This window comes from Brachycentrus maculatus, unplaced genomic scaffold, assembly GCF_059751285.1.
Source record: "Brachycentrus maculatus isolate JH-2025_06_01 unplaced genomic scaffold, ASM5975128v1 h1tg000420l, whole genome shotgun sequence".
Lineage (NCBI taxonomy): Eukaryota > Metazoa > Arthropoda > Insecta > Trichoptera > Brachycentridae > Brachycentrus > Brachycentrus maculatus.
In genome coordinates this window covers 807,433-834,382 of record NW_028281168.1, presented here as the reverse complement: position 1 = coordinate 834,382, position 26,950 = coordinate 807,433, and the positions used below count along the sequence as shown (strand labels likewise).

At 33.9% G+C, this 26,950-nt stretch overlaps 3 protein-coding genes across 14 annotated transcripts in view; all 3 read right to left on the bottom strand.

Annotated features, from left to right (window-relative positions):
• PIP5K59B (Phosphatidylinositol 4-phosphate 5-kinase 59B) overlaps positions 1–26,950 on the bottom strand; it is an 89,873-nt gene that overhangs the window by 25,583 nt on the left and 37,340 nt on the right. For 5 of the 12 annotated variants that reach the window (XM_088271125.1, XM_088271124.1, XM_088271126.1 and 2 more), the window contains 5 exons: positions 26,865–26,936; positions 9,796–9,834; positions 6,246–6,419; positions 1,867–2,027; positions 50–147 (listed from right to left, as the gene is read on the bottom strand). In XM_088271125.1, coding sequence (XP_088127251.1) covers positions 50–147; positions 1,867–2,027; positions 6,246–6,419; positions 9,796–9,834; positions 26,865–26,936 — 544 coding nt within the window. Of the gene's footprint in view, positions 1–49; positions 148–1,866; positions 2,028–6,245; positions 6,420–9,795; positions 9,835–17,725; positions 18,403–26,864; positions 26,937–26,950 lie in introns of those variants that run through there. The other 7 variants (XM_088271130.1, XM_088271131.1, XM_088271132.1 and 4 more) reach the window with 2 other exon arrangements.
• Positions 4,432–5,949, bottom strand: LOC148302729 (uncharacterized). Its single transcript, XM_088271138.1, has one exon. The coding sequence runs from the start codon at positions 5,947–5,949 to the stop codon at positions 4,522–4,524; it is 1,428 nt and encodes a 475-aa protein (XP_088127264.1). The 3' UTR covers positions 4,432–4,521.
• On the bottom strand, positions 17,114–17,988 carry LOC148302728 (uncharacterized). Its single transcript, XM_088271137.1, has one exon. The coding sequence runs from the start codon at positions 17,986–17,988 to the stop codon at positions 17,260–17,262; it is 729 nt and encodes a 242-aa protein (XP_088127263.1). The 3' UTR covers positions 17,114–17,259.

Below are 26,950 nucleotides of genomic sequence, written 5' to 3'. Positions count from 1 at the left end.
TTTGTCGAAATACGTCATTTTAGTAAGTTGGCGACATATGGCGCGATACCTTGAGTTTCCAGCTGCTATGGATGATGCGCTGCTCGCCGTGAGCACGGAGCAAGTGGATGTGGCCGCCGGCGTCATTATAGAGCTATCCCCCCTCCCCTGCAAAAAATATCTTTCACATAGTACAAACGGGTCTAAAATAGTTCTTAAAACAAGTCTCAAATGGATCATGAAACGGGTCTCAAAATGTATCAAAAAGCCTCAAATATAGGTCTCAAAATGTAACTCAATAGGCCTCAAAGTGAGTCTCAATATAAGTCTCAAAAGGAATTGGTTTGAAAATATGCCACATAAGGCCTTAAAATAGGTTTCAAATGGGTCGTGGTGTTATTGAACGCCCATTGCGCACTTCAAAGTGTGTAATGTGCCTATAAAATGGGCTTCAAAACGAGTCCCAAATAAGTCTTAAAATGAGGCTCAAAAACAGGTCTAAAAATGCATCTCAAAGGGCCTCAAAATGGATCTCGAAACATCTTCCAGTATTGGTTTCAAATTGTGTGTATCTTCCAGTATTGGTTTTGAAATGTGTGTCAATAGGCATCAAAAACGGGTCTCAAAATGGGTCTGAAAAGATATCAGAGGTTAGAAAAGATAAGGTTAGGTTGATTTAGGTCATGGATTATGATTGCGAATTCCTTCACTAGTTTTATCATGAATATACCTTGTAGGCGTCTAGCTACACCGCCAAATTGGCGCCGCTGAAAAATACGAACAAGTTGAATTCGCTACGGAGATTCCCGAACGAAATCAACGATCGCGGCCAACCGAAGAGAAGAGGACGAGGTCGCCTACACCGTTTGTCCACAGCGGACGTGTTTATCTAGCTTCACATTTTTACTTCCATAGTTCATAAATTCGTTAGATCTGTAAGTAAGAATTCTTTAAATATCCTTTTCTGGCCTCCCTTTTTTAATAACACACACGTGATTCTTTCACGTGCCATCAGACAATAGCAACACGCAATAAATGGCCACCCCAACGTAGCAATCCGCTACACACACGCATAAGGTGCCTATAACCTCCTGTTAGACTAGGTTAGGTGGTTGCTGATACGAGTGAAAAGAGATAAATTAAAGGTTAGGTTAGGTTAGGTTAGGTCATTGTGCTGATTCGAGTGATAAAGAAAGATATCAGAGGTTAGGTGAGGCACAGGCTCATCGGGGACCTGAAGGCGTGGCGCCAGAGGGAACACGGTGACTGAGCTACTACCTCACCCAAATACTTAGGGACATGGCTGCTTCGGTGCATACCTACACAGAATAGGAAAAGAAGCGACCCGTGAGTGCCATCACTGTGGAGGCAGCGACGATGACGCCGCCCACTCGACCTTCGACTGCCCAGCATGGAATGAAGCGCGGACCTCCTTAAAGGATGAACTCGGAGGCACGCAGCTGTCGCCAAGCATGGTCCCCTCCATGCTGGACAATGCGGACGCATGGTCAGCCTGGGCAAAGTACGCATCGTGCGTTATGAGGACAAAAGAAGCGGAAGAAAGATCCCGGCGAAGATGACTGGCGGCAGACACCCTAGAGGTCTAGAAACATAGCTGCCTCCCTGAAGTAATGCATGAAAGCGGATTCCGGGGAGGCAGCTGACGAAGAGGAAGGGATTCGTTTTAGTGGGTAGAAATCCCACACTACCTCAGGGAGCTTGGCGCCGTTAGCCCCCTGTGGTGTCTTTTTGAAGATTTTTTCCCCCGCCGCAAAAAAAAGGTTAGATCATTGTATTAGGTGAGGTTAGTTGAGGTTAGTTTAGGTTGGTGTGCTGATTCTAGTCAGGTTAGGTTAGGTTAGGTTGGACAGAGTGCAAGCATCCCACCTTCCTGACGCTGGCGCTGCTGCTGGTGGTGGAGGCGGAGTCGGTGCGCGAGGAGCCGGCCGCGCGGTGCTGGTTGCGCCCCCCGCGCCCGCCGCCCGGCGTCAGCGCGTCCTCGAAGGGCGGCGGCGGCGTGCTGCTGCAGCTCGGCGCCGGGCCCCCGCCTGCAACGCCACAACACTACGCTACAGGGGCTAGCGATACCGACCGGCCGGGGCCCTCTCCGCCCGCCTTGCATCCTTTCTATTCACCCCCTTACTGAATAATGTCGTTTCTATTCACCCCGTTAATTGTAATTTACTCTTACTAAAGAGCGTCATTTCTATTCACCCCGTTAATTGTAATTTACTTTTACTAAAGAGCGTCTTTTCTATTCACCCCATTACTAAACAGTGTCGTTTCTATTGACCCTGTTACTGAATAGTATCATTTCTATTCACCCTGTTACTGAATAGTGTCGTTTCTATTCACCCCGTCACTAACTAGTGTCGTTTCTATTCACCTTGTTACTAAATAATGTCATTTCTATTCACCCCGTTAAATGTAATTTACAATTATAATATAAAAACCCTTATCCGCACCCCAATGGTGCATAGGGCACTGTGTCATATAAACGCAGTGTTATCTTGATCGTTTACACATGAAGGAAGGGTGATCAGCCCTCCGCTTCAGGTACCAGTCCATGGTAATATTGAATAAATATTACAGTGAAAAAATCACTTATATTTATTTTACCCCCCTTGGGAATCGAACCCGGGACCTCCAGAACGGTAGCCGAGCGTGCTGACCATTACACTACGGAGGCGGAATTTACAATTACACCCACTAAATGTCCTACATGTAAAATTTAATTTACTAAATGTAATTTAAGCATTTTTATTTTAATTTGTGTCGGATCGTGGTCCCGCGGTTAGTGTCGCGGACTCTCGAGTTAGAGTTTCTCAGTTCGAACCCACTCTACCACAATTCGACACCTATTTTTAATAATGAGCCGCTTAGGCTCACAGAAATAGTATGAAATCGAAGTATTTGTATAAATAATAAAAACACAAATATTTCTCTTTTCTTCAAAATTAATATTTGACTCTAATAATGAGATTTTTTAAAACTCTCATGCGCACCCGATGGTGCATAGGGCACTGCATCATATAAACGCAGTATTATCTTGATCGTTAATTGCACAAATGCAAGGTGATCAGCCCTGCGCTTCTTGTACTAGTCCAGGGTGATATTAAATAAATATGAGAGCGAAAACCTCCAATATGGTAAGCAAATGTGCTAACCACTTAACTGTGGAGGCGGACAAACTGTATACTAAACTCGAAATTATAAATTTTACACTTAATTTACTTTTGTCTCAACAGAGATGATAAAAACAGAGCCAAAATGGTCTAACAAACCCCTTTATAGGTAGATAGTAATATAGTTTCAAATAAATCAGTCCAGCAAGGCCCAACGATCAAGGCCCCAAGAGCCAACCAATGTTGTCCCAGAAGGCGTCAACTTCCACGAAACAAGGCAGTCAAAATCACAGCGAAGAAGGCCTTAGCGAATAGATGGAAGGATCAACTAGGCGACATGAGAAAGCGAAAGTATCATACAAGAGGATAGAATGCCAAGCGTTCTGTTCTTCCGGCTACGCCTACAGAGCGCAATGTGTACGAGAAAAAAAAACGAATTGCAAATGAAAACTATTTGGAATGATTTTTCGTCAATTTTAACACACCTCTAAATTATGAATTCTCAAACTTTGAATTAAAAATTTCATATGGGCGCTTAACACATTTCGCTCACTCCTTTCAAGAACGTCATAAATCAAAAATCGTCAATTTTCAGTTGCGCATGTTTTCAGAATGCTCAGAAAATGTACTATATCCCAGCAAAAGCGGCATATTTTTAACTTAATATTTACCCGCTACAGGGCAGAATGTGCTATTTTTGGATTTTGAAGAAAATGTATTGTTTAAGTAATTTTTTTTAAATAAACTGAATATTTTTCAAATGGAGAAAAAACAGTTAGGTTTTACCTAAAAAGATCTGTTGCACAGTAAAAAGTTCATAAGTGGCTTGATATTTATTTTTAATATATTGTATTATATTTTTAAACTTTTAAAACGTTCTCCTGAAAAATCAAGTTTTTTTTATTTATGACGTTCTTGAAAGGAGTGAGCGATTTGAGACGGGTATTTTTCACGCCTGCGGACCGCTAGCGACGGGATTTGATAATTATGTACATATAGTTAAGACTTCAACAAACAGATTGGTATATAATATTCATATTAAAACATTGGATAATTCCATCTTTTCCGCCTTTGAAATGAGGCCGGCGCAGAAGGTAAAAATACCTTTCCTGCCCTTAAGCATCAATCCACCCAACAGGTAGAAAAACCTTTCCGTCCCAAGAGTGTTAAGAAAGACATGGAAATTTATATATATATATATTACTTTAAATTTTTGTCACAATCTTTTATTAATTAATTGTTATGTTACTTACCGTCATATCCCATTCAAAACGTTATCTGTGTAATTTTTTTTTAAACAAGTTAAAAGAAAAACAAAATATCAAAAGTAAAAGAATGTGCCGAAAATTTCACACTATCCCTACGCCAATTTATTGTCAATTTTGCCACGATTTCTACCAACCCGGTATTGTTTATATTAAATATAGTCTTCGATGTCCATTTTCATGCGGATCGGTTGCTGCGTTGTCCGATTTTCGGTCTCTTTCGGGGCAGGTGTGAATCCGCGCAAATCAGCAGCGTGAGTCGTGTTCGCAATGCTCTCGGTTAAAGAGAATCTTTTGACTTTGTCTGAGACAATTCCCGCGTGAATTTCCCGACGAGTGTGATGCAAGAACGCCTGGGGTTTTATCGTTCGAGGCAAAGAACACGTGTTTTGTTCAATTTCATCAGCTCTTGCCACCTTATCGAACTCCTTGGTGAGCCCGGACACTTTGTTTCTGGAGATTTTGAAGGAGTTTTGCGAGCTCCGGACGCTCCCGCGTTCCGATTCCGTTTCAAATTGCCGCAGCTGCTGCTGAAACCAGTCGATCTTCGTTTTAGCGGCGCTAGCGCATACGTCGCTTTTGCCATCTTTTTTGACGTGTTCTTCGGAATACGTCTTGATTTCGAACCTAGCCGAAGATCCAAGCGCGTCTTTAGCTCCGGGGGCCAAAGGGGCCAATCGCTTGTTTTTCCTCTTCAGTTTGATCGGGAATTTTTTTGTTATCTCGCCGATAACGCTCGAAGGACGACTGCTGCCAGAAGCTTGCGAGTCGTCTCGCTGATAGTCACATTTTTTCATGCGTTTCGCTGCGGCTTTATCAGTATCCGTTTGATCTTTGCGGTCATTGTCGGGGCGGCGTTTTGAAAAGCGATGGATGTTATTCATGACGGTTTTGAAGACGCACGAGCTGGTCGATTCCGGGCTCTTGAGATTCCGCGTTTCGGCGCTAGATTCTGACAGAACGTCTGACTCTAAAATACTCGGAACTGGAGACCTAAAACCGTCTGGTTTTCCGGGACTTTCCTTGGGTTTCTTCTTCATGAACTTCCCCATTCCGAACACCTTACTCGTAGCCGCTTGACTATCCGCATTCAAGTTTTCTCTGACTCCCGGATTCGTATTAAAATTCTCCATCCTACCGGTTTGTTTCATCAGATTATTCTCTTTTCCCGGATAGAGAAAGGATTTATTCGGCGTCGGAATTTTGCGAAGATCGTAATCCTTCCACTTTTCGTCGGAAGCGTCTGCCGCTTTGAGACACTTTGGCGTATTCATATCGCGCGTATGCCCAACAGCCTTCAAATCCGAATCCGTCACACAAAAATCGAAATCCTTTTCAAAGCTGTTCAAAGAAGAATTACTTTCATCATCCGTGGCGTTGGAAATATTATCGCAATCTGGCAACTCCCGGATGTAATCTTGTACTTTTTTAGCGACGACATTCGACGGCAGAAACAGCTCGTCTTCGAAACTCTTGTCTTTCTTTAGATAAAAATTGCCGTCGATTTGTATCTTGTCCGCGGCGTTGTGTCTTTTGGCTGATTGGAAATTGCGACGCGGCGGTTTCTGCACAGGCGGCATTTCGTCATGGACTTGGGCCCTAGCAATGCGCGCGGCTCCTGCATCTCGACCTACCGGCTTCAGAGAGCGAATGCCCATCAGCAACTCGGAGCTACTCGGCTTCCTACAAGTCACTTTGTCAGATTTCGCAAAAACACTTTTAAAATCATACACTGATGCAAATTCATCGTTTTGCGACGGAGGTATAAAACCGCCATTGTCAAAATCGTCGCTGTCATACTCCTCGGCCCGGATGTCTTTCTTCCGGCCAAACGGATGTCCGAAAGCTATAACCTCACACTCTCTTGAGTAGTCACCTTTTTGAGAAGCGTTCGACGTCGCAGCGCCTCCTCTCTTCACCTTGGGGGACCCCCGAGGCGGCACGGGGGGCGGTACCTTTTGCTTGGCGCATCCCTTCAACACGGCGGGATACGGCAAGCGAACTTCGCCAGACGCCTGTTTGATTTCGGGCTCTTTTTCCGGAGGGCTGGCTGAGATATTTTTATATTGAACAATTATCAAGTAATAATTGTTTTATTTAAAATTTGTATACGTATCCATTATTATGACGTAATTTTATGGCAGATTTGATTTTTTTATTATTAAAACCACAAAAATGAAAACAATTATCGATAGATTAATATTTTATTTAAAATTTGAATTTAACGTTTGTATCGTGGCATAGTTTTAATGCGGATTAGATTTTTTATTAAAATAAAACCACAAAAATACAACAATTATTAATAGATTAATATATTATTTAAAATTTGTTTACATTTCCGTTATCGTGACATAGTTTTTTAGCAGATTAGATATTTAATTCAAATAAACCCATAAAAGATTAAAACAATTATCGATAGAATAATATTTTATTTTAATTTGTATACGTATCCGTTATTGTGGCACAGTTTTTTATTAGATAAGATTTTTAATTAAAATAATCCCATGCAAAATTAAAACAATTATCGATAGAATAATATTTTATTTTAATTTGTATACGTATCCAATATTGTGGCATAGTTTTTTGGCACATTAGATATTTAATTAAAATAAACCCATAAAAGATTAAAAAAATTATCCATAGATTAATATTTTATTTTAATTTGTTTACGTATCCGTTATTGCAGCATAGTTTTTTGGCAAATAAGATTTTTAATTAAAATAATCCCATACAGAATTAAAACAATTATCGATAGATTAATATTTTATTCAAATTTATATACGTATCCAATATTGTGGCATAGTTTTTTATTAGATAAGATTTTTAATTAAAATAATCCCACACAGAATTAAAACAATTATCGATAGATTAATATTTTATTCAAATTTGTATACGTATCCAATAGTGTGGCATAGTTTTTTGTTAGATAAGATTTTTAATTAAAATAATCCCATACAGAATTAAACAATTATCGATAGATTAATATTTTATTAAAAATTTGTATACGTATCCAATATTGTGGCATAGTTTTTTGTTAGATAAGATTTTTAATTAAAATAAACCCATAAAAATTAAAACAATCATGGATAGATTAATATTTTATTTAAAATTAGTATACGTTTGTATTGTGGCATAGTTTTTTGGCAGATCAAATGTCGAATTGGCACGTTATATAAAATGCGTTACAGAGGTATTGAAAAGACGTTTTGATTGAATTGATAATCGGTAAAATCAGCAGTCGTTGTGCGGCAAGAACGATCGATATTTCCGGCATGGGTATTTTTTCGAAACGACTTGTTTGGTGTCATTATGAAGATTGTGTGTGAAAATCGTGAAGACAAACTCAGACGTGACAAGAATAAAACATTTCGGAAATAAATAAAAAGTTAAATAGTAAATTTTGTGATAGTGCAAAACAAAAAAAAGCAAATTTGGAGTTGTAACGACGCGGACAGAGTCGTTGGGGAGGCGTAGTCGTTTATACATACAGTTTTTATATTAGGATTAGACAGCCAAATGCGATGGCAGCATGAAAACAGAAAAACACGACAATATAATGTAAGCAACATACAGGGCAGCACAAAACTAATCATTTCGAGAAATATAAATACTTTGTGTTCTGATCCACTCACATTTTTAGTAACCAACTAGTTTCGGCAACAACCTGTTGCCCTCTTCAGGGTTTAATTTATTACTTTAATTTATTAAACCCTGAAGAGGGCAACAGGTTGTTGCCGAAACTAGTTGGTTAATAAAAATGTGAGTGGATCAGAACACAAAGTATTTTTATTTCTCGAAATAATATATGAATTAATAATAATAATAATAAAACCCTTATCCGCACCCCAATGGTGCATAGGGCACTGCGTCATAAAAACGCAGTGTTATCTTGATCGTTTACACGTGAAGGAAAGGTGATCAGCCCTCCGCTTCAGGTACCAGTCCAGGGTAATATTGAATAAATATGACAGTGAAAAAAATCACTAAAATTTATTTTACCCCCCTTGGGAATCGAACCCGGGACCTCCAGAACGGTAGCCGAGCATTCTGACCATTACACTACGGAGGCGGACAGAATAAAGATTTACATCACTCAAATTCATTTTTTTATATTTAGTAATAAAATTGGATGATTAATTTTGCACCACCCTGAATCTTTTTGTATACTGCAGCTGTCCAGTTAACAAATGCCAAATATTATAGACATACGACGCCGTTTGCAAAAATTATATCCGATAGGGTGAATAATTTTGCGCCACCCTGTTTTAATTGTAAAAAAGTATAGGAAAATAAACTACATTCGCTGAAGTAAATCAAACAACAGCGACTCAATCACAATCTTATAATGTGACGATATAAACTCGATAACTCAAAGTCACTCACTCCTTTCAACAACGTCATATATCAAAAATCGTCAATTTTCAGTTGTGCATGTTTTCGGAATGCCCAGAAAATGTACTACATCCCAGTAAAAGCGGCATATTTTTAACTTAATATTTACCCGCTACAGGGCAGAAAGTGTTGTTTTTGCATTTTGAAATATTACTTTTTTAAATATACTCATTACTTTTTTAACCTTTCCTTCGTGTATTTAACGATCAAGATAACACTGCTTCTATACGATGCAGTGCCCTATGCACCATTGGGTGCGGATAAGGGTCAGAGAAGACTTTTTTAAATATACTAAATATTTTTCAAATGGAGGAAAAACCATCAGGTTATACCTGAAAAGATCTGTTGCACAGTAAAAAGTTCAATAAGTGGCTTGATATTTATTTTTAATACATATCATTATATTTTTAAACTTTAAAAACGATCTCCTGAAGAATCAAGCTTTTTGATATATATGACGTTTACAACATTTTGAGTGTGTCCAAATACTTGTTCACAAAATCTGGATTATCTCCAATTACAGGAGTTATTTTCATATTATTTTTTGACATCTCATCAAAGATGAAGAAGAATATGGAAGTAGATGTCTCTAGTGAAGTTCTAGTGATTCATGAACAAGGTTTCTAAATTGGTTCATATATATAGAACTTCCAAGAATTTGAGTAGTGTGGTTGTCAATAATGGGTATAATTGGTGAATGTTACACGTGTGTAAAGTGATCACTTAAACCAGCCTATGACGGTCGTAAGCCCCGTAAATGCCCAGACTTCCATATTCTTCTTCATCTTTGATGAGATGTCAAAAAATAATATATGACGTTGTTGAAAGGAGTGAGCGATATGTAGTAACATTTATATAACTTATTTTTTCAGGGAATCGGACCCAAGATTTGAAGCCAAATTGATCCTAAACTATAAGCGCAAGGTTGAGAATATTATCCTCTTAAATAAATCAGACTGAAAGCTTTAGAATAGCTCCAAAATACAGATTCAAATCCGAAAAAATCCGAAAAAAATATATATAGACTTCCTCACCTGTCTTGTGGCCGCTCATTCCGCTGGAACTGGCCGCTCCTGAAAACACCAACAAATGCCACCATTTCAGAAACACATATTTGACAATTGAAACAGACGAGGAGTTGTCGGCACGCCCAGTCATTGGCACCAGCGACTACATATGCAAATATTATCAACAACATTGTGTGTCCAAATACTCGTTCACAAGTCTGGTTTATCTCCACTTCGGAGTTATTTTTACATTTTTGACATCTCAACATAGACAAAGAAGAATATAGAAGTCTAGGTAATTACAGGGTTTATGACCTGTCCGCCTCCATAGTGTAATGGTCAGCACGCTCGGCTACCGTTCTGGAGGACCCGGGTTCGATTCCCAGGGGGGGGTAAAATAAATATGAGTGATTTTTTCACTGTAATATTTATTCAATATTACCCTGGACTGGTACCTGAAGCGGAGGGTTGATCACCTTTCCTTCATGTGTAAATGATCAAGATAACACTGCGTTTATATGACGCAGTGCCCTATGCACCATTGGGGTGCGGATAAGGGTTTTATTATTATTATGACCTGTCATGGGCTGATTAAGTGTGGTGGTCACGTTACGAGTAATCATGAGTAGAATTGGTGAATGTTGCATGTGCGTAAAGTGATCACTTACAGGGCTTATGAGAGGTCATAAGCCCTGTAAATACTTAATGACTCCAATATTCTTCTTCATCTTTGTGGAGATGTCACAAATATTATCCCATATATATAGCAAACACTCGACACTTTAAACCGCGTTTAACCCTTCCTTTCCTGACACATATCGCTCACTCCTTTCAACAACGTCATATATCAAAAAACTTGATTTTTCATGAGATCGTTTTTAAAGTCTAAAAATATAATACAATGTATTAAAAATAAATATCAAGCCACTTATTGAACCTTTTAGTGTGCAACAGATCTTTTTAAGTAAAACCTGAATGTTTTTACTCCATTTGAAAAATATTTAGTATATTTAAAAAAAAAAAATTAAACAATACCTTTTCTTCAAAATGCAAAAACAACACTTTCTGCCCTGTGGCGGGTAAATATTAAGTTAAAAATATGCCGCTTTTGCTGGGATATAGTACATTTTCTGGGCATTCCGAAAACATGCACAACTGATAATTGACAATTTTTTATATATGATGTTGTTGAAAGGAGTGAGCGATATGTGTAACTAGTACGCATTGCTTGTAATAACATAAATATCTCGATAAATGTAATAAATATTTTAGATATTCCTCCGGAATACATGCACTGAACTGACTAACTAACTAACCATCAGGCCGCTTCTCCCACAGGGGTAGGCAGAGAGAACAGAATGCCACACCCCTCTGTCTTTGCAAACAATCTTCGCCTCTTCAACATTCACGCATCTCACACATACCCGCCGATTATTCCGACTCCTCATCTGACCACGCTGAAGCATTTGACATACTTGGTCATGCCGAGTTTACCTCGGTCTTCCTCCGCTTCTATTACCAACCACATTCGCCTCATAAATTTGTCTTACTGCTCTTTCTTCACTCATTCGTTCACCTTTCTTAATTTTATCGATAATGCTTATCTCAGCCTGGCATTCTTTTGTTATCTTCTGGAGAAATTGGGATAGTTCGGGATCGTAAAAAGGGACTTCAATAAAACATTTAAAATATACAACAAAATAACATCATATAATATAGCAAAATAAACAGGGGTTACAAAATACATTTTATGATTATTTGTGTAAGCGATGCGTTCCATCCTCTAGCCATACTTGTTACAATACTACGGGTGCAATGTGATGAACCAACGACAAGAGAAAATATTAAATATGTAATTTTGTTTTTTTTTTTGAGTCATAAAAGAGAATATCTTGCGGATCTTTATCCTATGAGTCTAGAAAAGGCACTTTTGATTAGTGATGTTGATTTATGAGTCTAGAAAGAGTAATTTTTATTTTGTGATGTTGATCTATGAGTCTAGAAAGAGTCTTTATATTAATTGATATTCTTTAATGGGTATAAAAAGAGATAGATTAATTTATTGATATTGTTCCGAGTCTAGAAAAATATATTTTCATATTTCAATGTTGATGTACGAGTCTAGAAAGAGTCTTTTTTTATTTAGTGATGATGATCCATGAGTCTAGAAAGAGTCTTTATATCAATTGATATTCTTTAATGGGCATAAAAAGAGATATTTCAATTGATTGATATTGTTCTGAGTCTGGAAAAATATATTTTTATATAATAATGTTGATGTACGAGTCTAGAAAAAGTCTTTTTTTATTTTGTGATGTTGTTTTATGAGTTTAGAAAAATATTTTTATATTTATTGATATTGTTTTATGAGTGAAAAAAGAGTCATTTTTTTTTACTGATTGTACTGTTTAATGAGTCAGTTTTACTTATTAATGCTATTATATGAGTCTAAAAATAGTAATTTTGATTTAGTGATGTTGATTTATGAGTCTAAAAATAGACATTCTAACTTGTTGATGTTGTTCTATGAGACTAGAAAGAGTCATTTTTATTTATCAACCTTTTAACCGCGTTAACTTTATTCCTAAGAGACACCCGTGCGCGGCAGTATTTCGCCGTTTTTTAAATGATTACTTTTATCATGTATTTAGTTAAGAAACGATTTATTTTCCTAAACAAAAACGTTCAATGGGATTCATTGTGCCTTTTTGGTACTCTATAATACACTTGTGTCACATTATTCTTGAAATATATCGTAATATAAACAAATTAGATCCTAACATAAATAAATCAAAGCACGCATCATGTGTCACTCTCACCCACTGGCGATGCGTAGCGTCGAGAGTGAGACAGAAGTAAGAAAAATCAGGGATCTGTTCTTTTATTTATCCTTGTGATGTTACAAATTATTAGTCAGATATTTCAACAGATGTCATAAGGCCAAGGATTGACGTATTATTTTATCCAAAGTTCCACACCATGAAAAAATCCCTCCAAGTTGAACTGAGGTTCGAAACTTGGAGCAAAGTAAAAACACATACGGTTATGTCAGCCGCGTACGGGGCATGTTTTATGAAAACACATACGGTTATGCGAGCCGCGTGGATCCGGTTAATGTTGATTTATGGGTCTAGAAAAATACATTCTTATTTATTAATATTCATTTACGAGTCTAGAAAGAGACTTTTAAATTTGTCGATGTTCTTTTACGAGTCTGGAAAAATATGTTTTTATTTATTAACATTGCTTTATGAGTCCAATAAGAGATATTTATTTTAAGACCCGAAGTCAGTCAGAAGGAGAAAGCTTTTCACTTTGTTAAATTTTCAACAGATGGCAGTCCCTGCCAAGGTATGAAACTAGTAGTTACAATACTGCATATATACAACTTCCAATATTTAAACCGTAGAAATGAACAATAATGCACAGAACGGTGAATGTGCCAATGCCGGGCTCTAAGCCCTGCAAACGCTCAGACTTTTATATTATTTTTTCGTATAAAGGGATTCTCCGTCTCTGTTGAAATATCAAAAAAAAGATACAAAAATATATTTTTGATTATCTTAGCGGATCACTGTTAAAATTGATTCAGTGACGATAATTCTATGAACACGCGATCACGCACTGCTGTGGCTCTGGCTGGTTAAATAAAACTGGTTAAATAAAAAAGAAAGAAAAGAGATAGCACTCATTTTAATACATTTAATTTCACAATGCTTACGGGTATACAGTATTTTGGCAGCTGTCAAGAAACACGCTGACCAGCACGATCATTAATTAATTGATGGAAAAGTGTTGCTGTTCGTTCAACAGATGGCGCTGCCACGCGGTCAAAAAGAGCATGCTTTTACTTGTAATAGGAAAAGAAAAAAAATTGCGAGCGTGTAAAAACACGCAAGTATTTAAATGCAATGCTGTGTCAAAATTTCAAAGCAATCGTTGAATAAATTTTGTACGAAATATGTATAAAATAAACAAGAATTTTTTTTAACCAAAACTATTTTGAGTATAAATATTTTTAAAATATCAACTGTGAATATTTTGTTGTACCCGAATGAAAATACATAAGTACTTTTGTATTTTTTAAAAATGCAGTATTTACAAATAATTATAGTACAAAATCATTTTAAAATAACATGTTTTCTCTTGTTGATCATTTATGAGCTGGTGTGTATTTTTTTTTTTTTTTTTTTTTAATAAAAAAATTAAAATGTAACAGAAATAAACGACCTGCATTTTATTGAATAAAATTAATCTGCTTTTTATATTGTAACAAAAATAAATGACGCGCTTTATATTTTGTAAAAAATAAAAAAAAAATCTGTAAAAATACCTTACTAATTTAAAAAATATATTTTAACCATTTTACAAGCTGATGATATATCGCTCACTCCTTTCGAGAACGTCATAAATCAAAAATCGTCAATTTTCAGTTGTGCATGTTTTCGGAATGCCCAGAAAATGTACGGCAAAAGCGGCATATTTTTAACAAAAGCGGCATATTTTTAACTAAATATTTACCCGCTACAGGGCTGAAAGTGTTGTTTCTGCATTTTGAAGAAAAGGTATTGTTTAATAATTTTTTTTTAAATACACTAAATATTTTTCAAATGGAGAAAAAACCTTCAGGTTTTACCTAAAAAGATCTGTTGCACAGTAAAAAGTTCAATAAGGGGCTTGATATTTAATTTTAATTAATTGTATTATATTTTTAAACTTTAAAAACGTTCTCCTGAAAAATCATGTTTTTTTATTTATGACGTTCTTGAAAGGAGTGAGCGATATATATTTTTTTTAATGATTAAAATGATAATATATATTTTTTTATTACACAAAATGCTACTTAGCATTTCTAAGCTTCATTCCATAATTTATCAAGAAAAAACATGTTTTAACATAGAAAAAAAAACAATATTTAGTAAAGAAAGAAACATAAATACAATTTTTTTAAACTAATTCATAGTCAAAAAAATATTTAAAAAAATGAAATTGTATAAATAAATGAATATTGCTATTAAAAATGTATACGATTGCAAAATACTATAAAATGTGGGGTGTAATTTTTAGATATTAAAAAATATATATATATTTTTTTAATTTAACATATTATATGTACATTTTAAATTTAATTTTATAAAATCATTACGGACGTCTAGGCATTTACAGGGCTTACGACCCATCAAAGGCTGGTTTAAGTGATCACTTTATACACATGTAACATTTACCATTCTACCCATGATTGAGAACCACATTACTGAAATTCGAGGAATGTGTTTGTCAATCACAGTTAGAATGATGAATGTTTTACAGTGCATAAAAGGATCGCTCAAACCAACCAATGACAGGTCGCAAAGCCTGTGAATGTCCAGACTACCATATTTTCACCTCAAATAAATTTCTTCATCTATGTTGAGATATATATATATATATATATATATATATATATATATATATATATATATATATATATATATATATATATATATATATATATATATATATATATATATATATATATATATATATATATATTATATTATATTTACAAAATTTCAAAGCCAATATGATAATTCGACCTGCTTTTACTGCAAGACGCGAAATTGCCGAAACAGTTACATTCTTAGACCCACCCAGATATTACGAAATAGGAATCAAGTTGTGACAGAGTGGCGATCGAAGCCTGAACTACATAAGAAAATAAATATATATATATATTTATTTTTAAATAAAATTATATATATATATATATATATATATATATATATATATATATATATATATATATATATATATATATATATATATATATATATTATTAAAAATATTAAAACCCTTATCCGCACCCCAATGGTGCATAGGGCACTGCGTCATATAAACGCAGTGTTATCTTGATTGTTTACACATGAAGGAAAGGTGATCAGCCCTCCGCTTCAGGTACCAGTACAGGGTAATATTGAATAAATATTACAGTGTAAAAATCACTAATATTTATTTGACCCCCCTGGGAATCGAACCCGCATTGTATATATATATATATATATATATATATATATATATATATATATATATATATATATATATATATATATATATATATATATATATATATATATATATATATATATTGAGTATATATATATATATATATATATATACTCAATTTTCTTATCACTTTAGTGATGTATCAATTTTCAGCACCCTAACGGGATAAATTTACTGAAATCAACTATCTAGTAGCAATTTTTTTTTTAATAGAGTACATTTTACTATAAGCCTTTATATATATATATATATATATATATATATATATATATATATATATATATATATATATATATATATATATATATATATATATATATATATATATATATATATATATATATATATATATATATATATATATATATATATATATATATATATATATATATATATATATATATATATATATATATATATATATATATATATATATATATATATATATATATATATATATATATATATATATATATATATATATATATATATATTATATATATATATATATATATATATATATATATATATATATATATATATATATATATATATATATATATATATATATATATATATATATATATATATATATATATATATATATATATATATATATATATATATATATATATATATATATATATATATATATATATATATATATATATATATATATATATATATATATATATATATATATATATATATATATATATATATATATATATATATATATATATATATAATATATATATATATATATATATATATATATATATATATATATATATATATATATATATATATATATATATATATATATATATATATATATATATATATATATATATATATATATATATATATATATATATATATATATATATATATATATATATATATATATATATATATATATATATATATATATATATATATATATATATATATATATATATATATATATATATATATATATATATATATATATATATATATATATATATATATATATATATATATATATATATTATATATATATATATATATATATATATATATATATATATATATATATATATATATATATATATATATATATATATATATATATATATATATATATATATATATATATATATATATATATATATATATATATATATATATATATATATATATATATATATATAATATATATATATATATATATATATATATATATATATATATATATATATATATATATATATATATATATATATATATATATATATATATATATATATATATATATATATTTTTTTTAAGAGTAAAGTATCAATTTGTTTTATTGAAATAATTATTCAATTTTTGACGCGAAAAAATATAGTACATTTTACTATCTTTATATTTATATATATTTATTAAGAGTACAGTATCGATTTGTTTTATTTAAACAATTGTTCAATCGTTGGCGCGAATTCGTTCCGTTTCGAGAAATGTATTCGTTGAATTTTCATCGACCTTTCGTCTTTCCGTTCGCAGCGACCTGTACTTGACGTCCTGCGCGCGAGCGTCGCTGTCGTCCGCCGCGTCCCTGAGCGACCTCGACCTCGACCGGCGGCTCCGCCAGGTCACCTCCAGGTCGGGGTCCAACTCGTCCCCGTCGGCAAAGTCCGTGCAGACCTCAATGTCCTCCATTATGTTGATGCGGTTCTCTCGGTACGGGATTACGGCAAAGTCGTCGTTGGTGCATTCGCCGGCAAATAGGGAGCTGGTGACGTTGGCGTCTGTCGGTTCGACGATGACGAATTCGTCTTCTTCGTTTAAATTAATTTGACTTGCATCTATGTCAACGGCTACATTGTTACCTTCGCTGTTTACGACAGTAATTTCAATATTACTATCTAGAGTATTTCTTTTTGATTCATTTTTAGTTTTCACATCTATATCGTTGTCATTTTTTACAACAGCTTCGTTCGTAACAACGTCTTCGTCGTCTCCGGCGAAAAATTCGACGATAGCCTTCTTGAAACTGCTGAAGAATCCCGCCTTCTTTGTTTTGCTTTTTTCGGCGATCTGTTCGGGTTTCTTAGCGTCTTCTCTTTTAGATTCTTTCGAATCCGGGGAAGACTTGCCCGCGTCTTCAGACGGAGGGTCTTCCGCGTTGTCTATGAACGGCATATCCTTCATGGCGTCCGCTATGCTGCTATGGCTGCTGACGTTGCTCCTGAAGCCCCGCGCGTCGTCCACGGCGAAAGAGATCTTTCGTGCGTTGGTTTTTTGGTTTTTGGGGGTGCTCGTATTGTGGACGGTGTCTGTCGGTTGGTCTGTCTCGAAGACTCTCGAAGACGCTGTCCTCGTCGGGGGATTTTAACCGGGTTTTGAAGGTTTCCGCGTAGGGGGAGGGGACCCGGGAGCTCAGGCTGCTGTCGGTGTCGGAAGAGAACCTCCTCAGGTAACTGGAGCTGTCGCCGTGAATGGGCTTGGAGGTGGTGGTGGCGTCGTCGGGCGAGTCTGGCTGGTGACGCGGCCGGGCCGGCTCCATCCAGAGCACGCGAGGGAACTGGACTTCCTCGGTGCTGGGCTGCACGGATGTGCCGGCGCCTGTGAATTTTGGCTGAATCATTTCGTGATCATGCAAGGGGGCCTGAGGCGGCTATTAGTAGTGTGGGTGTGTTTAGTTAAGGGCCTTCCTTCTCGCACTTTTCAGCTTATTTTTTATCATTTTCCATATTGATTAGATTCTAGCCGTCGTTAGTGGTACCGTATAAATCAGTTCAGGTCTATTTCCGCAAGTGTAAGGTTTTCGCTGAGAGTATTTTTCCAGATTATTATACCATATACGTTGAGAGTCTACACTACCCATACAAGGCATAGCGCCCAAAATTAAGAACTACAACCAGAATTATCACTTATTATTTATTGATTTGGCGTTTAATTTGTAGAACTCCATTTTAATTCATGTATTTATAGTTAAATCAAACACAGATGTTACGAGTCTACCGAGTTGTATTTTATTGTTAAAAAAACACATAAAAATCAATATTGTGGCAATTGTTTCGCCTAGTTATTTTAAAAATGCCATAACTAGGCAAAACAATTGTCACAATGTAAATTTTTATATGTTTTTTTTAATAAAATACAACTTAGACGACTCAAAAAAATCTGTGTTTTATTTAATAAATAATAAATAAACACCCTTATCCGCACCCAATGGTGCATAGGGCACTTCATCATATAAACGCTGTGTTATCTTGATCGTTAACACATGAAGGAAAGGTGATCAGCCCTCCGATTCAGGTACCACTCCAGGGTAATATTGAATAAATATTTGAGTGAAAAAATCACCTATATTTATATGATCCCCCCCCTTGGGAATCGAACCCGGGACCTCCGGAAAGGTAGCCGAGCGTGCTGACCAAAACACTACGGAGGCGGACGGCATAAAGAACTACAGCCAGAATTATTATAACACAACGTATTCTTTCAATACTATTTTTTTTTTATTATATATTACTGATGTTTAGTTAGAAGCTTATATTTGCTTCTCGCACTTTTTAGCTTATTTTTTACCATTTTCTATATAGCTTCTAGTCATTATTTCGTGATATTGTATATCAGGTCAGGTTTCAAATTTAAGATTTTCGTAACTGCTCAAAATGCTGAGTTTATTTTTAACATTCAACAATTCTACCCATTATTGACAACCACATATATATATATATATATATATATATATATATATATATATATATATATATATATATATATATATATATATATATATATATATATATATATATATATATATATATATATATATATATATATATATATATATATATATATATATATATATATATATATATATATATATATATATATATATATATATATATATATATATATATATATATGTTATATATATATATATATATATATATATATATATATATATATATATATATATATATATATATATACAAATATATATATATATATATATATATATATACAAATATATATATATATATATATATATATATATACAAATATATATATATATATATATATATATATATATATATATATATATATATATATATATATATATATATATATATATATATATATATATATATATATATATATATATATATATATATATATATAGAGTTTCACTAGAGACATCTATTGGTGAGATGAAGAGAAGCTTTTTATTGAGCAGAAACTCTTATATCAGTATGTGAGAAAATAAATATCAAGCCACTTATTGAACTTTTTACTGTGCAACGGATCTTTTTAGGTAAAACCTGAAGGTTTCGTCTCAATTTGACAAACATTTAGTATATTTAAAAAAATAATTAAACAATACCTTTTCTTCAAAATGCAAAAACAACACTTTCTGCCCTGTAGCGGGTAAATATTGAGTTTAAAATATGCCGCTTTTGCTGGGATATAGTACATTTTCTGGGCATTCCGAAAACATGCACAACTGAAAATTGACGATTTTTGATTTATGACGTTCTTGAAAGGAGTGAGCGATATGTTAAAGGACATACTACCCATACAAGGCATAGCGCCCAAAATCAAAGATGAAGAAGAATATGGAAGTCTGGGCATAATTTGACCAGTCAATTAATTTACAACATTTTGAGTGTGTCCAAATACTTGTCCACAAATCTGGATTATCTCCAATTACAAGAGCTATTTTTCATATTATTTTTTGACATCTCATCAAAGATGAAGAAGAATATGGAAGTCTGGGCATTTTTACCTCCAATAAGGACTACAATACGGTGTTTGAAAATGATGCGGAATGCATGGAAACACGTGTCACAGTGGATTTTAAGAAATAGTGGTATTTACTAAGTAAAACATTATTTTTTGACATCTCATCAAAGATGAAGAAGAATATGGAAGTCTGGGTATTTACGGGGCTGACGACCGTCATAGGCTGGTTTAAGTGATCACTTTACACACGTGTAACATTCACCAATTCTACCCGTTGTTGTCAAACACACTACTCAAATTCTTGGAAGTTCTATATCTGACTAATAATTTGTAACATCTCAAGGATAAATAAAAGAACAGATCCCTGATTTTTCTTGTGGTCGGTAATTAGTCCGCGCTATAATCATGCCCTATATCTGTCTCACTCTCGACGCTACGCATCGCCAGTGGGTAAAAGTAACACACGATGCGTGCTTTGATTTATTTATATTACGATCTAATTTGTTTATATTACGATATATTTCAAGAATAATGTGACACAAGTGTATTATAGAGTACCAAAAAGGCACAATGAATCCCATTGAACATTTTTGTTTAGGAAAATAAATCGTTTCTTAACTAAATACATGATAAAAGTAATCATTAAAAAATCGGCAAAATACCGCCGCGCACGGGCGTCTCTCAGGATGTTAACGCAAGTTAACGCAGTTAAAAGGTTAAAAATGAGTTATTTATCCACTAAATGTTCTAACTGTTCAACTGTTCTAATTCAAATGATCCGACTGTACGTCATATCATCCCTTCCTTGGTCTCACTCTGCTTCATCCCCCTCAATTCCTCACCTGATCCTTCTCCATTAATTTCCTTATTTTCATAAATTTTACAGTTACAGCTAAATATAATACAATACTAGCTGTTACTGGAATCGCGTTGCTGTGGCTTAGTCGGGTTAAATGGAAAAGAAAGAAAATGAAAAGCACACATTTGTAATTTGTACAATTTTACAATGCTCGCAAAGCAATGAAAATATTTTTAAAAAATCTACGAAACAACAATGCAATCGAAAACATTAAAAATGGCAAAGGACAGTAGATGTCAAGAAGCGCGCTGTCCGCCACGAGCAATGTTTAGTATTGCGTGTGTTCGGCAGTCCAAACTTAAAACACAGTAAAGAACAATTTTTTTTTGTAGTACGTTTTTTTACATTTTTGGACTAAGTAGAATCTACTTAGTCCAAAAATGCAAAAAAAAAAAAAATGTACTACAAAAAAATGTCCCTTACTGTGTTTTGAGTTTGGACAGCCGTGTTGCTATCACGTTCAAACAGATGGCGCTGCCATTGCGGTCAAAGAGGCTGTTGAGAAATAAACAGATTATTTTTCTCGAGACTCGGGCAGAAACACATGGCAAATGCAACGTTGTGTCGAAATTTCAAAGCAATCGACTTGAGATTTTGAACAAACTAATGTGTACCATGAAATTATGCGATATTAATAGAAATATGATTCAATGCCGTTCATTGCGATAATTTACGAACCGCTGTGAAAAGTTACGAACTACTGCAAAAAGTTACGAAATGCCGTGAAAATTTACTATAATTAAAAAAACGTGCATTGTTATAACAACACAAAAATCAACATACCATATTAATTTTAATACATTTTACTAATATTTTCAAATAATATGGTTAAAACATCAATATTGACAAATTAACTATCTAACTAACTAACCATCACGCCGCTTCCCCGCAGGGGTAGGCAAAGAGAATAGACCGCCACACCACTCTGTCTTTGCAAACATTCTTCGCCTCTTCCACGTTCATGCATCTCCTCATACATACCCGCCGATTATTAGGACTCCTAACCTGACCACTTTCAAGTATTTGGCGTACCTGATCGTGCCATGTTTTTCTCGGTCTTCCTCTGCTCCTTTTTCCAATTACATTCGCCTCATAAATTTGTTTTACCGTTCTTTCCTCACTCATTCGTTCCACATGTCCAAACCGTCTCAACACACCTTTCTTAAATTTTATCGATAATGCTTATCTCAGCTTTGCATTCCTTCCTTATTTCACTATTCGAACATCTATCATACATCGTTTTGTCGCTCATTCTTCTGAGAGATGGCATTTCGACTGCATTCAGTCTACTTTCATCCTTCTTTTGCCAACTCCATGTTTCACTTCTATACATTAGAGTTGGAACCAGGACTCCGTTGTGACAAATTGAATACGGAAAAGAAAATTTAACCAATTAAGGATGGAATAGAAGCAAATTATTCAAAAGGGTGAAATAAAATACACTGTGAATGGATGATACAAGACCAGCATATCGAACTTTTTTACTTTAAAAAAAATCCACGACCAACAAATTTCTACATACTAAATTGATACACATTTTTTTTACATAATGTGATGATTAACATTTTAAGTGTGTCCAAACACTGGTTCACAAATCTGGATTATCTCAAATTATTATAGGAGTTATTTTTCATATTATTTTTTGACATCTCATCAAAGATGAAGAAGAATATGGAAGTCTGGGCATTTACGAGGGTGACGACCGTCATAGGCTGGTTTGAGTGATCACTTTACACACGTGTAACATTCACCAATTCTACCCATTATTAATATATTATTAGATTCAAACCGATATTTTTAGCTTTTCCACTTTATTTTTATTTGACCAGCGACCGGGTTTCGTTGTTACCGACATCATCAGACTGGTCCAGTCTGATGATGTCGGTAACGACGAAACCCGGTCGCTGGTCAAATAAAAATAAAGTGGAAAAGCTAAAAATATTGGTTTTAATCTAATAATATATTAAAATGCAATTCCATCACGAAGTGTCAGTGGATAATATAAATCTACCCATTATTGACCAACCACACTACTCAAATTCTTGGAAGTTCTTTATATATATATATATGAACCAATTTCGAAACATTATTCTTGAATCACTAGAACTTCACTAGAGACATCTATTGGTGAGATGAAAAGAAGCTTTTTATTGAGCAGAAACTCTTATATTAATGTGTGAGGTCCGAATCCTGGATTATAATCACACACATGAGAAACGCCAGAAAACATCATTTTCATTTTTATTATTTTCGCTTATAATTTGACCAGATAATTTATTTACAACATTTTTAAAAATTTACGAAGCTGAAATAATAAAAATGAAAATGATATTTTCTGGCGTTTCTCATGTGTGTGATTATAATCCAGGATTCGAACCTCACATACTAATATAAGAGTTTCTGCTCAATTAAAAATGTTCTTTTTATCTCACCAATAGATGTCTCTAGTGAAGTTCTAGTGATTCAAAAACAAGGTTTCTACATTGGTTTATATATATAGAACTTCCAAGAATTTGAGTGGTTTGGTTGTCAATAATGGGTAGAATTGGTGAATGTTACACGTGTGTAAGGTGATCACTTAAACCAGCCTATGACGGTCGTCAGCCCCGTAAATGCCCAGACTTTTATATTCTTCTTCATGTTTTGATGAGATGCCAAAAAATAATATAATATGATGATATTCAAATACTACTCTATATTTCCCAGTGGTGCATAGGGCACTGCAATAGCAGTAATGTGGTGTCTATGTAAAACTTTCAAAGAGGTTTCATATACTGTAAACTACATTACTTCATAAATTAACAAAAAAATTACATTACTCGTATAGGGAGCTAGATTTTACTAGCATATTATGTACGATTATTTTTTATTTTTTACTAGCTGTACCCGGCCACACATTACTGTGGCTCAGTGTGGGTTAATGGAAAAAAAAGAAAATAGACAGGGCATATTTTTAATATGTTAAATTTCACAATTCTTGTGAGGCAATGACAATATTCAAAATCTATAAAACGACGCAATATAAAATGCCAAGAGACACCAGCTGTCAAGAAGCATATTGTCCTCCATGAGCAATATTCAGTATTACGTGTGATGCTGTTACGTTCAACAGAAGGCGCTGCCATTCTGACAAAAATATCTGTTTACTAAATTTACATTTTATATTTGAAATAAAGTTATGAATTATGTAAAACCGTTGAATAAATAAATCAAATATTCATTATAAAGCTTCAAATAAAATATCAAATAAAAATAAACAAAAAATGATAAGAGTCAAAGGGAAAAATTAAAAGATAAAAAAAATGATAATATGAACCCTAAACCAGACATGATTGCCCCATCAATAAGAAGTGATCTCTGGGAACCCTAAAATTGTCTTAAAATACTACAGCACGGTATCCTTTTCAAAGGAGCTGTCAACCAGCGGTCCCAGATACTAAAGTGAATTACTTAAATCCAATAATTAACCTGTTAACCGGATCCACGCGGCTCGCATAACCGTATGTGTTTTAACAAAACATGCCCCATACGCGGCTGACATAAGCGTTTGTGTTTTTACATTGCTCCAAGTTTCCAACCTCAGTTCAACTTAGAGGGATTTTTTCATGGTGTGGAACTTTGGATAAAATAATACGTCAATCCTTGGCCTTATGACATCTGTTGAAATATCTGACTAATAATTTGTAACATCACAAGGATAAATAAAAGAACAGATCCCTGATTTTTCTTGCGGTCGGTAATTAGTCCGCGCTATAATCATGCCCTATATCTGTCTCACTCTCGACGCTACGCATCGCCAGTGGGTAAGAGTGACACACGATGCGTGCTTTGATTTATTTATGTTACGATCTAATTTGTTTACATTACGATATATTTCAAGAACAATGTGACACACGTGTATTATAGAGTACCAAAAAGGCACAATGAATCCCATTGAACGTTTTTGTTTAGGAAAATAAATCGTTTCTTAACTAAATACATGATAAAAGTAATTATTTAAAATTCCGGCAAAATACCGCCGCGCACGGGCGTCTCCCAGGAACAAAGTTAACGCGGTTAAAAGGTTAACTAGGAGGGACGTATAAATACGTCGAACGTAAAAATCTTTTCATTTATTTCAAGCATAAATAAAATATATCAAATCACGTTACATTTTAATTATAAAATTGAAAACCAGAAAGTTAGTGCTTCAAATATAAATTATATTTAAATCCAGTTGAAAAATCCGTTTCTATAATAAAATTTAGTTCCCGTAAGAAGTTCGGTACAGTCTGTGCCACTTTGGGTAGCTTCTGACGCGCGTTTGGCGCACAATGGCCACCTCGAATTGCAAACGCCACCTGTTTGGCACACATGAGTGCCACCTCAGATAGCAAACGCCGCATGTTTGGCACACAATAAATGTCACACCCCGATTGCAAACGCCGCGCGTTTGGCAAGCAATGAGTGCCACCTTGGATAAAACACAACTAATGTTTGGCACACAATGAGTGCCACCTTGGATAAAACACAACTAATGTTTGGCACACAATGAGTGCCAACTTGGATAGAAAACGCCGCGCGTTTGGCACACAATGAGTACCACCTTGGATAGATAACAACGCACGTTTGGCACACAATAAGTACCACCTTGGATAGAAAACAACGCACGTTTGACACACAATGAGTGCCACCTGAGATAACAAATGCCGCACGTTTGGGACGCAATGAGTGCCACCTTGGAAACGAAAAACGCGCGTATGGCAAACTGTCTGTGCCACCTTATATAGCCAACAGAGATATAAAAATGACGTTCCGGATTTCTCTAGAAGAAATTCCGCTCCGAGAGAACTACTACGGAACCGTCCGAGTGGAAAATAATAAAAATATTAGTGAGTGCGAAAGGAAATGGTGAAAAAATAAATATCAAATGTGCAAATCAATTGATGTGAGATGATGTCGTGTTAATAAAAGTTAATGGTTAAAGCAAATTCAAAATGTACAATAAGTAAGCATGAACATAAAATACAATGATTATCAAAATACACTACGGTCAAAATGATATTTAAAATACTCAAGGGTGAAAAACAAAATGAAAAAATCAATTTAAAAAATCAAATTTACATTAGTTAAAAAAAATACAAAATTCAAAAATAATTACAATAAATTTCCATTAATTTAAAAATAGATTTCCATTAATTATAAAATAAATTTCCATTAATTTAAAATAAATTTCCATTAATTTAAAATAAATTTACATTAATTTAAAAATAAATTTCCATTAATTATGAATACTTTTTTTTCAATGTATAAATTTGTGATTTCAGTGTCTGATCCATATATCGAGCAAACTTTAAACATTGAGTCATTACTATAACTGACTGAACGTATGGGTCAGATTTTGCAGTATGTGTATGAATATTTGGCTGAGGATGAACGATGTACACAATTTTGATATTGTAAATAAAGTATTAATATAATTTTTTAAACATACCAGAATCCGGTTCTTCGTGAGGTCTCAGCGGCCGGGAGATGCTTTTTCTTTTCGATGGGGAGTGCTTGAGGGCTGGAAATTAATTA

Bases quoted from the DNA above. Each gene is read 5' to 3' on its own strand.
- LOC148302729 (XM_088271138.1), bottom strand. From the start codon at position 5,949: ATGCCGCCTGTGCAGAAACCGCCGCGTCGCAATTTCCAATCAGCCAAA.
- LOC148302728 (XM_088271137.1), bottom strand. From the start codon at position 17,988: ATGAAGGATATGCCGTTCATAGACAACGCGGAAGACCCTCCGTCTGAA.